The following is a 13,605-nucleotide window of genomic DNA, read 5'->3' as shown; positions in this document are numbered from 1 at the left end:
TTTCTGAAAACCCGCATGAAGCAGATCTCTATCCTCATCTTGCAATTTTGCAATCACCTTTTTACTCCAGTATTATCAGTGTCCTGCCCAGTTTAATATAAATTTTCGTAAAATTGTTTGAATTCTGCATTAATGGATGGTGAATTATCAAGGAGTCTGCCATCCTCTGTTAATATTGAGTGTATAAATTTATCAGATGCTTCCTTTTTAATTTGCCAAGCCAAGAGTTTACTTGGTTTGTTCCCGAATTCATAATAGTGATATCTAGTTCTGGCCATAGCTGCTTCCTCTTTGCTGGTGCATAGATTATTATATTGCATCCTTGTTTTTGTTAAGTGTGTTAAAGTGTCCTTTTTGGTGGCAATGTATTCCTGTTCTTGCTTTCTAATGTGTCTTTCCAATTTGGTTAGTCTCTCTAATTTGTTTTACCTTGTGGGCACTGTATGATAAAATCTGACCTCTCATATAGGCTTTAAGAGCCTCCCAAATTTTGGCATGTGAAGAGGAATTTGAATTGGCATCAAGAAATATTTCAATATAGGTAGTCCTATATGAAATAAACTCAGGGTCTTTCAACATGTCATTTTTAAATCTCCACCTGTGGGTTGTGGGCTGTGGAGTATCAGTCAACCAGGAGAGTTTGATGGGATTATGATCTGAGAAGGTAGCTGCTAGATAGGAGCATTACTGAGACTATCATAACTTGTGGCACCAGGAACATGTCAATTCTAGAGTGTGTATTATGCATAGGTGAAAAGAAAGAAATCCCTCTGGTTTGGATAAAGATTTCACCACACGTCAATTATGCCTATGTCTTTCATACCTTGGTTTAGTCCTGTTGCCGCCTTTGATAGTGAAGATGTTTTGGGTAATGATCGATCCAAAAGAGGGTTTAAGACTAAGTTAAAGTCTCCACCCACAACACATTGACCTCCAATTGTAGCCAATTTCATAATCAGATTGTTAAAGAGTCATCATAATTGGGCCTATATATATAGATATCTTGTTCCTATTTATTTCACAATCTACAAGCAAAAATCTGCTGTTTTTATCCTTTTCAACTGAATTTAATTTAAAGTTAATGAGCAAGGCGACACCTCTTGCTTTTGAGGAGTAAGAAGAATAGAACACATTACCTGTGCAGTTTTAAATGTTAAGTCAGTGAGGTGGCTCTCTTGGATAAAGGCAATTTCTACATTAAATATGTCAGCATTTTCTTCCTCTTAATTGGTGAGTTGACCCCTCTAATATTCCAAGATATACATGTTAATTTACCCAGTTCATATAGATGTCTCAGAAGGATAAGTATCATTCTATTCGCCTGTAAGGATGTCTGGATATACTCCTACATTGAGTTTAGATGTAGTAACATAATGAACAAGGGTATAATAATAAGACTGAATCTGAACGTGAGAGTAAGCTGAATATGTGAGTAAGTAGAAATTGGGGTTTTAGTGAGAAACCATATGTAACCCCAAAACATTAAAGCAACAGAGGTGGCTCCAGCAACAGCTGATAATTAAAAACTAACCACTCGTAACAGTTTGTATACGGGAACGTTTGCAATTTTACAATATTAGAGATAAGGCAGAAATATGTACAAGATAGAGAAGTTGGTTAAATGAAGTGTGATCCCATTTGATCATTGTGGTGTAAACCATAACTTCACGTTCATTAGCCTGCAGGCAGGGTCTGCAGTTTATCATCAGCCATGGTCCAGTTATTTTAAACATTTGAAGATAACAGGATTAGGCTATTATGTCATAGCTTGAATCACAACCCTTCTCAACAGTGTCTGTAGCCGAGTATGTACTGCAGACACTTTGGTTACATTCATGCTACTCACTTGGGAGATCTTTCAAAAAGTGTTTCACTTCAGCTGGAGTGGAGAAAAACTTGACTGTTCCCTGATGTTTGACGCGAAGCTGGGCTGGGAAGATCAGCACGTATTCCATCTCCTTCTCTTGCAGTATCCTCTTCACGTCACGGAACTCGTCTCTCCTACACTGCAGGTCTGCACTGTAATCTGGGTAGAACGATTGTTCTCGTATGTCATCTCTCCTTCTTTGTCTCTGAAGTTCAGGAATTTGCGGTGTGCTCTTTCCAGGGTGACAGGTGAGGCGAAGTTATCATTAACCAGGATTTGTGGTATAAACTTTTCCAAAAATCCTACAGTATCACGACCTCTGCTTGTGCCGGCAAATTTATTATCCTAATGTTAGACCTCCTGCTGCTGTTTTCTAAGTCATCAGTTTTGTCTTTGAGATGCGTTATCAGTTTCTTCATTTCACCAACACGGTCGCGCGTATCTTTGATATCGTCTTCATTTGCACTCACTCGTGTCTGTATCTCCTCAACCTGTGCCGCCAGTGTAGAGAGCGAGGACTTGATTTTTGTTAATGTTTGTATGCCAGCTGTTTTCTTGTCAATATGCTATGTGAGGTCGTCTTTAGTTTCTTGAATAGCATCGAGAAGTTTGCTGAAGGATGTTTCCTTTTCCCCGCCCACCATGTTTCTTGTGGTTACAGCGTCCAGGTGTCGCAAAGTTTGAGTTATAGTTTTTTCACTTTTTATGTCAAAGATTGTAGCTTGCCATACAAAAGTGTTCTTAATGGCTTTGCCTCTTGCACACAAATTAAAGTGATGAGAGATTAAAATCAGGATAAAGGCAGATGCTAGGTACCACCACCGAGAGCTCACGAACACATGTCTGCACTCCTCCGCAGCATTCCGGAACTTAAACAGCTTGTTTTAGCTTAAGTTACTTTTTTGGACAATGCACATTTGTTTCTTGAATATTTCTATTGCATTCTTTCTGATTGTGCATTGTTTCATTTGTTATTAACATTTCTTGATGCAAGCTGTTTTTAACAAAAGCTTTCAAAAAACGGACACATTCTGATTCTGACATGTCCCCAGCATCCTCAGTGTAAATGACACCTATCTGTCATTATTTTTAATGTCTTGCCCCATCCAGGCTGCGATTGCTCGGTTCACAAAATGTGACATTGACCACTTTCTACACACAGCTGCTTGCAAGGCACCCGAGCTGTGTAAGGGTACTCTGATCGATCACCAATCGTAATCGGCCGATAATTGCTTTAACTACTTTGATCAGTGGTCTCTAAAAGGGTGGATCAGAAAAGCCCATCAGATGATGCAATACTCGCCAGACAAATTTTCAGCAGCAGTTAAAACTAAGCGGTCTGAGTAGGTTTCAAAGCTGGCTAGCACCAAAGTCCTTTTCAGAGAGGAAGCAATTGATGTGCCCAGTTAATTATTTACAATGAGAGCTGAGCAGCAGAACAACAAGCAGGAGCGATCATGTGACACGTGGTCATCTCACACACACACGCCGTCAGAGTTTAATTGTCTTGACCCACAGCACATCAGACAGAGAGACAGATTCTTCAGTGTGGGTTTCCTGATGCAAAGAGAGAGTAGCCGTTTAGCAGCTCAATCAGCTGACTGCCCCTCTCTCTCTCCATTTTCGCTTTAAAACGGAGACCTGGTAGGGCTTTATAAAATGATTACATAGACACTCATATTTGGCTTTCTGATTCAGTCTTATAAGTCATGCAAAGCCAAAACAGTTTTTTTATTAAAATATTTTGCACTCTGTAAGTAACACTTGTGCTGTGCATGTTGCCGTATTTACTTTGTCTAGTCTGTTTTCTGCCACCACAGTCTCTGTACTTCCATGTTGCTTTCAGTAACAGTTCCACTTCGTTGTGGGTCAATGCAAAAAACCATACAAAAAACAACCTGGTGTGGTTGTTCATCTATTACTGAAATATTTTGCCAAATCTTCTGCAACTGGAGTAGACTATTTGTTTTATGTTTACACTGGCACACGCGTGCCCAGTGTACATTTGCGGATGGAGATCGACTGATACGCAGCTAAAACGCTGCTGTGGAAAGAGAAGATGGCTTTCGTTATCAAACTGTTTTAAAAACCTGTAGTAGTGTGGATGTAGCTTAACACAGACCACTCTTCTCTCTACTCCTCTCATGCCAACCCTCCCATTTTCAAGTTTCTCCTGTATTTTCCCATTTGCACCAGGTATCCTCCCGCTTAAATGTTTCCTCGTAAATCTCCCGTATTTTTAACCTTTATAAAATCAAAATGATCTGCTGACTGTAAGTGTTTGCTACTCTTTCCTCTGGTAAACCCATGTAAAAGATGTAGACTGTGCACAAGGATTTAATAAATGAAAACAACCCACTGAAATAATATTAGGCCTATACTAGTGGTAACTATAAGTAATATTAACAATATACTAACAGTATAATGTGGAATTGTACATACAACATAGAATAACATTGTACGTTTATGTATTTCCCTTATTTTCAAATCTCAATGATGACAGTTAGGACTCCTCTCTGTAGCCCCCTCTCCCTCTCTGCTCCTTTCCCCCCTAAAGCCCACAGAACCTGCCTGAGTTTTCCACAACAAAAAGTGGGTATTTCAGAGTTAATCATTGTCACATTCTGCCTGTCAGCTATGTTTAGTTTAGCTCTCTTGAGTTTTGGTTATTTGATCAGTTCAGTATCTGCTTTATAGTGTTTTGGGGTTCAGTCCTGTCTGTTGTCCTGTGTCCAGTCTGTTAGTATTTATTGTGAGCTCTGCCTGATTTGATATCTGTTTGGTTATTATAATTGTGTTAATCTGTCTTGTTCAGCTATCTTAGTCCTTTGTTGAGTTTGTCGGCTAGCGCGGCTAGAATTCCAGTCACCCCAGAGTGTCATATACAGAGTCTCCAGGTAGAGTCTCCTGTACACACAGAATTGACGTTTTCCTTGAAATAACTACACTTGTTAAGCGTGTGTGTATATGATGCCTGCGATGAGAACAGGCTGGGCTGAGTAAAATGTCGAGGTGCCCACTTCAAGCACTGGTGGATTGTCATTTAATGAATCCACATCCTTCCGGCTGTTTTTCCTGTCCCTCACTTTTACTGTCCAGTTCCCTCTACAGGTATGCCAGAGATATTTGCAAACATTTTTTGTACTAAATAGAAAAAAAAAAAATAGCACATAAGTTCAGGATGGTTTGTGGAAAGTAGAGAAAAATCAGTTTAATTATTTAATAAATATAGAAAAGGTTTTTGTAAGTAGTCATACATTTCATATAGGGTGTCTACACTGCACATCTTCCACCCTAACTTCCCAACTATTAAACGTTTGACTCTGGCCACTTTGAGGAAGGGTGAATATGCAATTTCACATCATTTGGGGCAATTATTTTTCTTCTGCGCATGCAGTTCTATCATGTGGCAGCGTCAAACGTTTGACTCCGCCCACGTTGAGCTCTGCCCAATCTGCACACTGCAGTCAGGGGTACTTGTTAACAACGCAATAGCCTGTAGTGGTATGTGTTGTGGTTAAGACAGACATTAGTCATCATTAGTAACCTTTTGAATACTACAACAGGCACAGCAACAAACCATGTCTATAGTAGTGCATCATAAGGACAAACAACTCACAGGTGCAGATATGATACAGTAAATAAGATTTCTCTTGTGTAACAGCTAAATGCCCCAACATGGTCAATGCCTGAAGATGTGCATTGTCTCAAACATCAATCATTGTCACACATTAAAGTGCATGCTCTCTAACCCTTGCTCAGTGCATCTTTATCATGAATATCAGTCTGGTACGTGTTGTCTGGTAAGAAGGCAAGGTAGGTGAGAAAATGTCCTTATCATTCTTTCATCATTAGCTCCCAGCAGTCTGACCTACCTTTCTCAATATATCAGTTGGGAAACTTAATTTGGAACATCACTAATGACATTCCGAGAAGCTCTGTTTGGAGGCGTTTTAGTCCTGATTCTTCTTCATCTTGTGAAGTTTTGAAAGCTGAGGAGTGGGGCAGGGAGTGATCATAGAGCTATTGCTCTGTCTTTGGTCCTGTTATAGTGGGAGAAATCAGTATGTGCCACCTTAAGGCGCATTCAGGAGAGCTCACTATAACAGTGTCTCTCCCAAGCTTGGACCTCCCCTCCTTCTGCACACACCAGCAGGTATGACTCACTAGTCACCTGTGGCAGGCGAACCTGGAGGACAAAGACACAAAAGGTTATTTATTCTATAAAAAAAATAAATCAAATACCGGATTAATTTTGGTCTTTAAAATAAATAAATAAATAAATAAATAAATAAATAAATAAATAATAATAATAATAATAATAATATTTTGTACACCTTAATTTCCCCTTTGTGGAGTTTTTTTGGTTTCTGTTGGACCCTTTGTGTTTTTTGGACTGCTGACATCACCTGTAAGTTTCATTGTGTTGCAATAAACCCCACTATCACTCTACCTGTTCCACCGCCGTGTCTGCATTTTGGGTCCAAAACTGTTTTCTGCGTTCAGTTGAACGTAACAGAATGAACTGGCCAAAAATGGACCCCGCTGACACAACCTCCCATGAACTGTATTATTTTGTTACGGACTTTATGGAACTTCACAAAATGTGGAAAGAAGCCAAATGCTCCGGTTATGGGGAACCAAATCTGCTCACTGGCTCTAGAGAGGTGGGCTGCTAAAACTGAGATGTGGGGTTTTGTTCCTAAGGAGGCCACAGTTTTTATGTTTCCATCTCTATCAGTCCCCCACCAACAAGGCAACCTCAATCTCTCACCTCAACAAGCCAGCATCTGCCTGCCTGTTTCCCGGGCTGCAAACCTCCTGTTTGATGGTGAAGCATGAAACTTTGCCGCCACACCGTTGAAGGAAAACTCACAATCTTTACAACAGGACATCAATGTGACATCAATGTTAACGGTTTTCTGAGATAGTTTTTAAGTAGCTATAGCCACCCTGCAAGAAGTGGTTCATCACAACATAAAAGCAGTCACTTCCTCTTGCCAGCAGGTGGCGCTATGACTAAGAGTGAAAATTGGCTTGTAGATGGCCTTTTAATTGTCGGTGGCTTTAGACTGCACAGCGAAAATCTGAAGTCAGACTAATTCTTTAGGAGGTGTGTTTGTTAAAGTATGAAGTGTGTAAATCATCGAAAAATAGGCTGACTTCCTGTGGGGTTTAGAGCATCGCTCCAAGAGGCTGTATTATACGTCTGGACATGATACATGTGCCACAGACATTTCGTTTCAGAGTGGGACTATTCAACTTGTAAAATTTCGTATAGATCTGAACATGTGCAGTCAAATTACAACAACAACAACAACAACAACAACAACAACTTCCTGTGTCGTGGCGAAGCCGCCACAACGTTAACCGAGAACTCACATGACATTTCAGTGTGTTAAGGGTTCCCGGGATAGTTTTGAAGTTGATGTCCAACCTGCTAGGAGTAGTCCATCATAGCATAAAGCGTGACATATCCTTTTGCCAGCAGGTGGCGCTATGACTCAGTGAATATTGGTGGATATGTCGATGTACACTGAAGTTATAACAATTTCCTGTTTTGTGGCGAGTCGATTTTCGACACCTCGACACGGGCACGCTCGAATACTAACAGTTTGTATGACTTTTAATCTTCAGTGGGTTTAGACTGCACAGCAAAAATTAGATGATCAGACTAATTCTCTAGGAGGGGTTCGTTAAGTTCGGACCCTGTAAAAGGGCATAAATGGGCTGAAATTTCACTGTATAATCAAAACAGCTGACTTATTGTTGGGTTTAGGCTATGGCCCTAAGAGGCTGTTGTGTGTTTTGGGATGATACATGTGCCACAAATGTGCGTCTAGGTGATTCACTGCACCAGGGCTACATTGTTCGGACACTTCCTGATGCCAGTAGGTGGTGCTATGAAGTTGAGTGAATTTTGGCCTTTAGATGTGTTTAGGGTGTGACCCTTTTCAAACATGTGAAATGTGGTAGAAATGTGAGTATGTATAGTGAAGTTACAACTTCCTGTTTGATGGCGTAGCATCAAACTTCGCCACCATGCCACAGACAAGTCGTTACACAAAAACACTTATGTTTTAACACCAGGGCTGCTTTAAGAGCTATGGGCTTTATGTCCACTCTGAACTAAAGGTCACAGTACTGTTATTTACATATACTGCAATAAACAGAGGAGACAGCAAAAGGGATCTCAGCAGCCTCCAAAGGACAGAGATTTGGCTGGGTTTGTCTAAGGATTGAGTTCTTCACACATTGCATAGGGTTCAGAATGCTTCAGGAATGAGCCACTGGTGTGCAGGTATGCCCTCTTCTTATGCCTTCCAGAGTGGGTGTCACCATATTCTGATTGGCCAAGAGGGAATCACACAGCCGCACTCAATCCCTGCTGAGGAGTCTGTGCAACACTCCCTGTCCAGCAGGTGCTCTGAATGATCACTAAACAACCAGAGTAATGGAGACTCGGCCAAACTAATTGAAAAATTAAAATAGCAGACAATACATACAGACTGCTACAGCGGGATGTCATCACAAAATCGACATGCATTGTGGGATATGTAGGTTATGGTCCATGTATGCTTTAAAGCAGCAAAGACTTATTTTAAGACAATCGTACACCTTTTAAGCTTTTGAAATATTTATCTCATTAGACATCCACACTTTTACTTATGCAGAGATTTGAATGCAGCAAATGAAGTACTGGAGTGTTTCCACAATGTGGTATTGCTATTGTTACTTAGGTAAGTAAAATAACTGAATACCTCTTCTACCACTCTTGAAATAATATCCCACATACACTACAAAACATCAATGGTATAAAAATATCAGCATTGCATTCAAATCACATCAGTTGAATCCTTATTGACTGATTGTTTAAGTATTTTGTCTGTACCCTGTGGAACAGTAGCAGGTGGCGATGGAGAGGAATCATCAGTGGGTAATGGCAGGCAGGGGGCACTTTCTCCCTCTGTAACACATGCAAGTCAGACCAGTTAACAGACAGCAGCTTTGTAGAACCAAAAATAGAACCTGGCCTACTGAATAGGATGGACCTTGGCCGGCTGTACACATTTCATGTCATACAGAGAAACTCGGTTTGCCCGTTAGCAAGCCTGGTCTTTGTTACTTACGCAACAACTGCAAAGCTTCTGCAAATGAATTAAGAATCACACAGGTAACATGCTGTTTAAAAGTATTTTTGTTTTCCATGTCGGACAGAGAAAGAAAATATGACAGTGGATTAAAGATAGGCTTACATCCCATGGTGCGTCCATACAGTGGGCCGTCAGAGCAAGAGAGACTGGGCAGATACTCAGCTCTGTGATTGGAGGAGAAAGAGGAACATCAGAGTCTATGATGTGCAGCACTGGTGCAGGCATTCAGCCTTGGGGTGCACAGCTGGCCAGCCAGATTAGTAATAACAAAGACACAAAACTAAAAGCAGCACAAATGTGTTTTGATGAAAGGGATGATAGTGCGAGTGTGAAATGAGGGAGAGAAGAAGTGATGAAGAAAGCAATAACAGAAGTGAAGTACAAGTCATTGACTGTTTTTATTATCACACATGGAGCGAGGTACATGCTTTTTGTCCACATGCTTTTGCAAAAACAAGTGTTTTAGTAATTGTTCACAACATCTTCATCCATCAGTCCAGCAGCAAGAAGACCCTCAATACTTTTAAAAGCTCATGACACTGTATTGATTTATGGGCATCCAAGATCCCGCATTCCAAGGCTATTCTTAAAGCGGGTATTTACCACCATATTTTGACTGACGCATGTATCCAGTATAAGCATACGCTGCCGGGACAGTGCAACACTGATTCCACCTCACATTTATGCTGTTCTTAAGAGAATTTGACAACATTATGCTACATATCTACCTCTATATGGCCTTGGCTTTTAATGTTCTCCTGTATGGATATTTGGCAGTTTTTAGAGAAAAACACCCCTATCTTTAAGTATGATATTGGTTCCTATGGTGTCATGGCATAACTGCATACAATATACAGGGAAAGAGAGAGCAGCAGGAGGCTGTATAAATGGATGATTATGATGATAATGAACATGAGGGTGTAATAAAGAAGCAGGGGTGTTGTTCTCTTGCCTTTTTCCTTGGGGGTTCGCCAGTCCTGTATCTCCCTCTTCAATCCCTCCATTTCTTTCTCCAGCTCAAAATATTTCCTCTCAGCTTCTTGTAACCGTCTGGTGGACAAAGAAGGAAAGTTCGTCTGAGTTCAATGAAGCAGGGATGATGTAATGTCTGTCAAAGATCTGGAGTGGTGGGTGTTTTACTGTTTTACTTTGAAGTTTGGCGTTATGGTCTTGTTTTACTTTCTGTCTCACTGATTGTCTAGTGACTTCACTTGTGTGCCATTATGTTCACTGCCCCTGGTGTATTTAATTCAATTCAATTTCAATTCAATTTTGTTTATATAGCGCCAAATCACAACAACAGTTATCTCACAGCGCTTTTCATAAAAGAGCAGGTCTAGACCGTACTCTATGATGCTAGTTTTAGTATTGCTGCTAGTATTTAGTTGAACTATTCCTTTCCCTCGTTGCTCACACATTGTTCTACACTGTTTGATGGTTAATATCCGTGTTTTGCGTCTTGCTGTTTGTGTCTGGATTATTCCCTGTTTCCCTAGCGATGTTTGTATTTATTCTTTCAGTTTGAAAGGTTATGATGCTAGTGCTATCAGTGTTTAATCACCTGGTGCTTCGTTCACTCATTTTAAACTTCACTAAACATGCTTGACACATGCCACAGTGACTGCGCGGACAATTATTTATAGTTTTTTTGCAGGTGACTGATGTAGCATACTCAATGTCTGCTCACACATTGTTCAAGCAAAAATTATATTAAAAAAAGATATCGTAGACAATGCATATCGCACCCCCTACTCCGGAGCCACCTTCAGTAAAGCCTTCCAGAAGGAGACATGGCTCTCACCATAATCATGCCTCTCTGCTGCCCAGCTCCTCCTCCTCACCACTGAACTGTCTAAATCTTGCACCTCGTGTTTCATCCACGGCCCATCCGACTTCGGCTCCCTTTATCCAGTTGACAGTCCGGCTGACCCCTGCTGGCCCAGTGTCCAGTTGGCAGGCCAGCTAACAGCTGCTCTTGGTCTTCAGTCAACGGTCCAGCGGACTCTTGCTCCTTGTGTCTGACCTTGCTGAATGACTTCTGTGCCACAGCAATCCATTGCTGGATTGCAGAAGTGGCTTACTGACCTGTAGCTGAGCTGCAGCAGCCCCCTTACTTTGCACCTTTGTTACAGAACTAAAGATGCTCCCTGTGCTTGTTGAACAGCAGCAGTCTTCAGTCACCATTCTGCAACCACTTGCTGTTGCTGGGCTGCTGGTTGAATTGGCTCCTGAGCTGCTGCAAATCCCTGACTCTCCTGAGCTACATCCAACCCCTGCCTCTGCTCAGGCAGATGTTCCTGTACACTATTCCAGCTACCTGGTTATGACGTTCCCTGTACGCACTTCCTGACTGCATCTTACACCCTGCTGTTATGTGATTTAATGTCTTAGGGGCATCCTTGCACAGTCTGCAAGGATGCAGTCTGGTGTGGTAGACCCCAGCCTCTATGGATTTCAGCGGCTTGTCCCTCCATGAAGGTTCTTCGTCTTCCTTGTCCTCACCCTCGGGTTTCTGCTGGCTGAGGTACTGACTAAGCCCTTCATCTTTGGGGGCCATCTTCCTGATGTATTCTTGGATCTTTGTCGTTTCATCCTGGGCAGTGGTGTTGACACTCACTTGCCCTCGGCCTCCCTCGCTACGCTTGGTGTGCAGCAGTGGTTCTCAACCTTTTTTTGGGCCAGCGCCCCCCTGTCCATTATCCAGGTCCCTTACCGCCCCCCATCAAAAAAGATGTTTGCTATTTGCCCTGAATATTATTGATTTTTTTTATTGTTTGCTATTGTTGCTATTGTTATTAAAAACATGGAAAAGGTATCAAAAAATCCATGTGAAAAGTAATTATATTTAACTAATAAGTGAATGTTCCTCACAGAAACTGTGTCTGAAGCCAGATACTGTTTTCTTGGATGGTGCACTTAATAAGTGGGGGGTATGGGGTCCTCCCCCAGAAGATTTTGAGCATTATACACTCACTTTCCTGCATTCTGGTGAAAATGTCTCCTCCAATTTCTGCCTTTTCTGCACCAATTTAATGTCTAAAAATTCAGGTTGCAGGTGACAATTCAAAATATATAATTATTATAGAATATAATCTAGTGAGGCTCTCAGGCATTCTTATCGCTTTTAAATATTTTTCTCCTGTAGATCAACTTATTTAATATCATCCCTGCTGAGTCAACACACATGATTAAGTCTTACCTCCTCTTTTGTGGGGAAGTAACCTACAAATGTGTTTGTGTCCCCTTTTCATCTCCGTAATAAATTAATCCGTTTTAATTCAGTTATTGACTGGACTTTATTAGCTCATCTGTTAATAACTTATAACTCAGTGTTTCCCACAGAATGACAGTGTAACTGTGGCGCAGCTGTACAGCATGCTAGCCTTGAAAACCCAGCTGTATACTGTAAACATTAACTTAGCGCTCCTTATTAGCTAGGCTCCTTACATGCTTGCTAATAACTTTTAATAGCTGGGTCTCCGACATTGATGGCGTTGTGCAGCTGTGTTCACGAGGGAGAGAGAGTGAGAGATTGAGGGACGGATGAGAGATGAGCGAGAGGATGTGCTGCGTGAATACGCGCTGCCTGCAGCTCAAATACGGTTTTAAATAGGCCTAGTAAAAAAAATCGAAATTCAATATGTGGCAGTAAGCACTGATATTGTGGCAGGCCGCCACAAATAAATGAACGTATGGGAAACACTGTAACATATTTGCTCATGTTCAAACCTTTCTGCTCATTCAGAATCTCTCCCACATATCTGAGTTCTCTGACATGTGAATATAAAAAGTCGTAATGGGAGACTAACGTCATTAGCCTATTTAAAGAGAATTCATAATATTTTACTACATGCCCTATACTGCATGATGTTACTGATTTGCTGGAAGTATCCCCTCGCCGTCTAACAGACAAAACTGAATGAGACGAGGAGGTGCTCATGCCGGGGAATACGAAACTAACCAACAACACCTGTGATCAAACAGAAAGCTCACGAATAATTCCACACACGTTAACTTCAGCACATCTGATAAAGTGCCGCTTACAATCCCCAACAGAGCAAGACAGGGCTTCAGTTTTTAACGTTATATTTTTATAGCCTACTGAAACTGCAGTATATGTCCTGTCAAATAAGTTGAGATCCCAGCGCTCTTGCTGTCAGGTCGCAAAGAAGAAAACTGGAGCCTTTCTCCCTTTAGTAACAAAAGTGAGTGAGAAAAGGGAAGTGCAACATACTTCCATCTGCAAAACACAGAGCTTAACAATGCTATAAGCAATATATTGAATAATGATTAAAAGAAAGATATTTGGTATTAAACATGATATGATGATTGAAAATCAGGATATCTCATTGATATTGAAAATTAATAAATTGAATTGATACTCGGATTGTAAAATACATAATATGGTTAAAGTAAGGAGAATTTGGGTAAAGGTTAAATAACTGTGCAAAAGGTCACTAAGTTTGGGTGAAGACATCATGACTATGAGTCATTGGGAGCGAAGGGTCAGCAAGGGGAAATGAAATGGACATCTCTGGCCCAACTGAATTTAAGGATGAACAAACTATGTGACGTATGTCACGT

General features: G+C 41.0%; 1 protein-coding gene across 1 annotated transcript in view; it reads right to left on the bottom strand.

Annotated features, from left to right (window-relative positions):
* Positions 1-5,052: 5,052 nt before the first annotated feature.
* The window catches only part of LOC119895795 (myotonin-protein kinase), a 66,747-nt gene continuing 58,194 nt past the window's right edge, over positions 5,053-13,605 (bottom strand). Inside the window, exons 11-14 of the mRNA XM_038709113.1 lie at positions 9,974-10,071; positions 9,124-9,185; positions 8,760-8,834; positions 5,053-6,056 (exon numbers count right to left, since the gene is read on the bottom strand). Of these exons, the coding sequence (XP_038565041.1) occupies positions 5,955-6,056; positions 8,760-8,834; positions 9,124-9,185; positions 9,974-10,071 (337 nt within the window). The 3' untranslated portion in view covers positions 5,053-5,954. The remainder of the gene's footprint in view (positions 6,057-8,759; positions 8,835-9,123; positions 9,186-9,973; positions 10,072-13,605) is intronic.

The sequence above is a fragment of the Micropterus salmoides genome, unplaced genomic scaffold (assembly GCF_014851395.1).
Source record: "Micropterus salmoides isolate LMB-PRFRI ecotype aquatic unplaced genomic scaffold, ASM1485139v1 Ms_hic_scaffold_9, whole genome shotgun sequence".
In the NCBI taxonomy this organism is placed as follows: Eukaryota; Metazoa; Chordata; class Actinopteri; order Centrarchiformes; family Centrarchidae; genus Micropterus; species Micropterus salmoides.
This window is presented reverse-complemented; position numbering and strand designations above follow the sequence as displayed.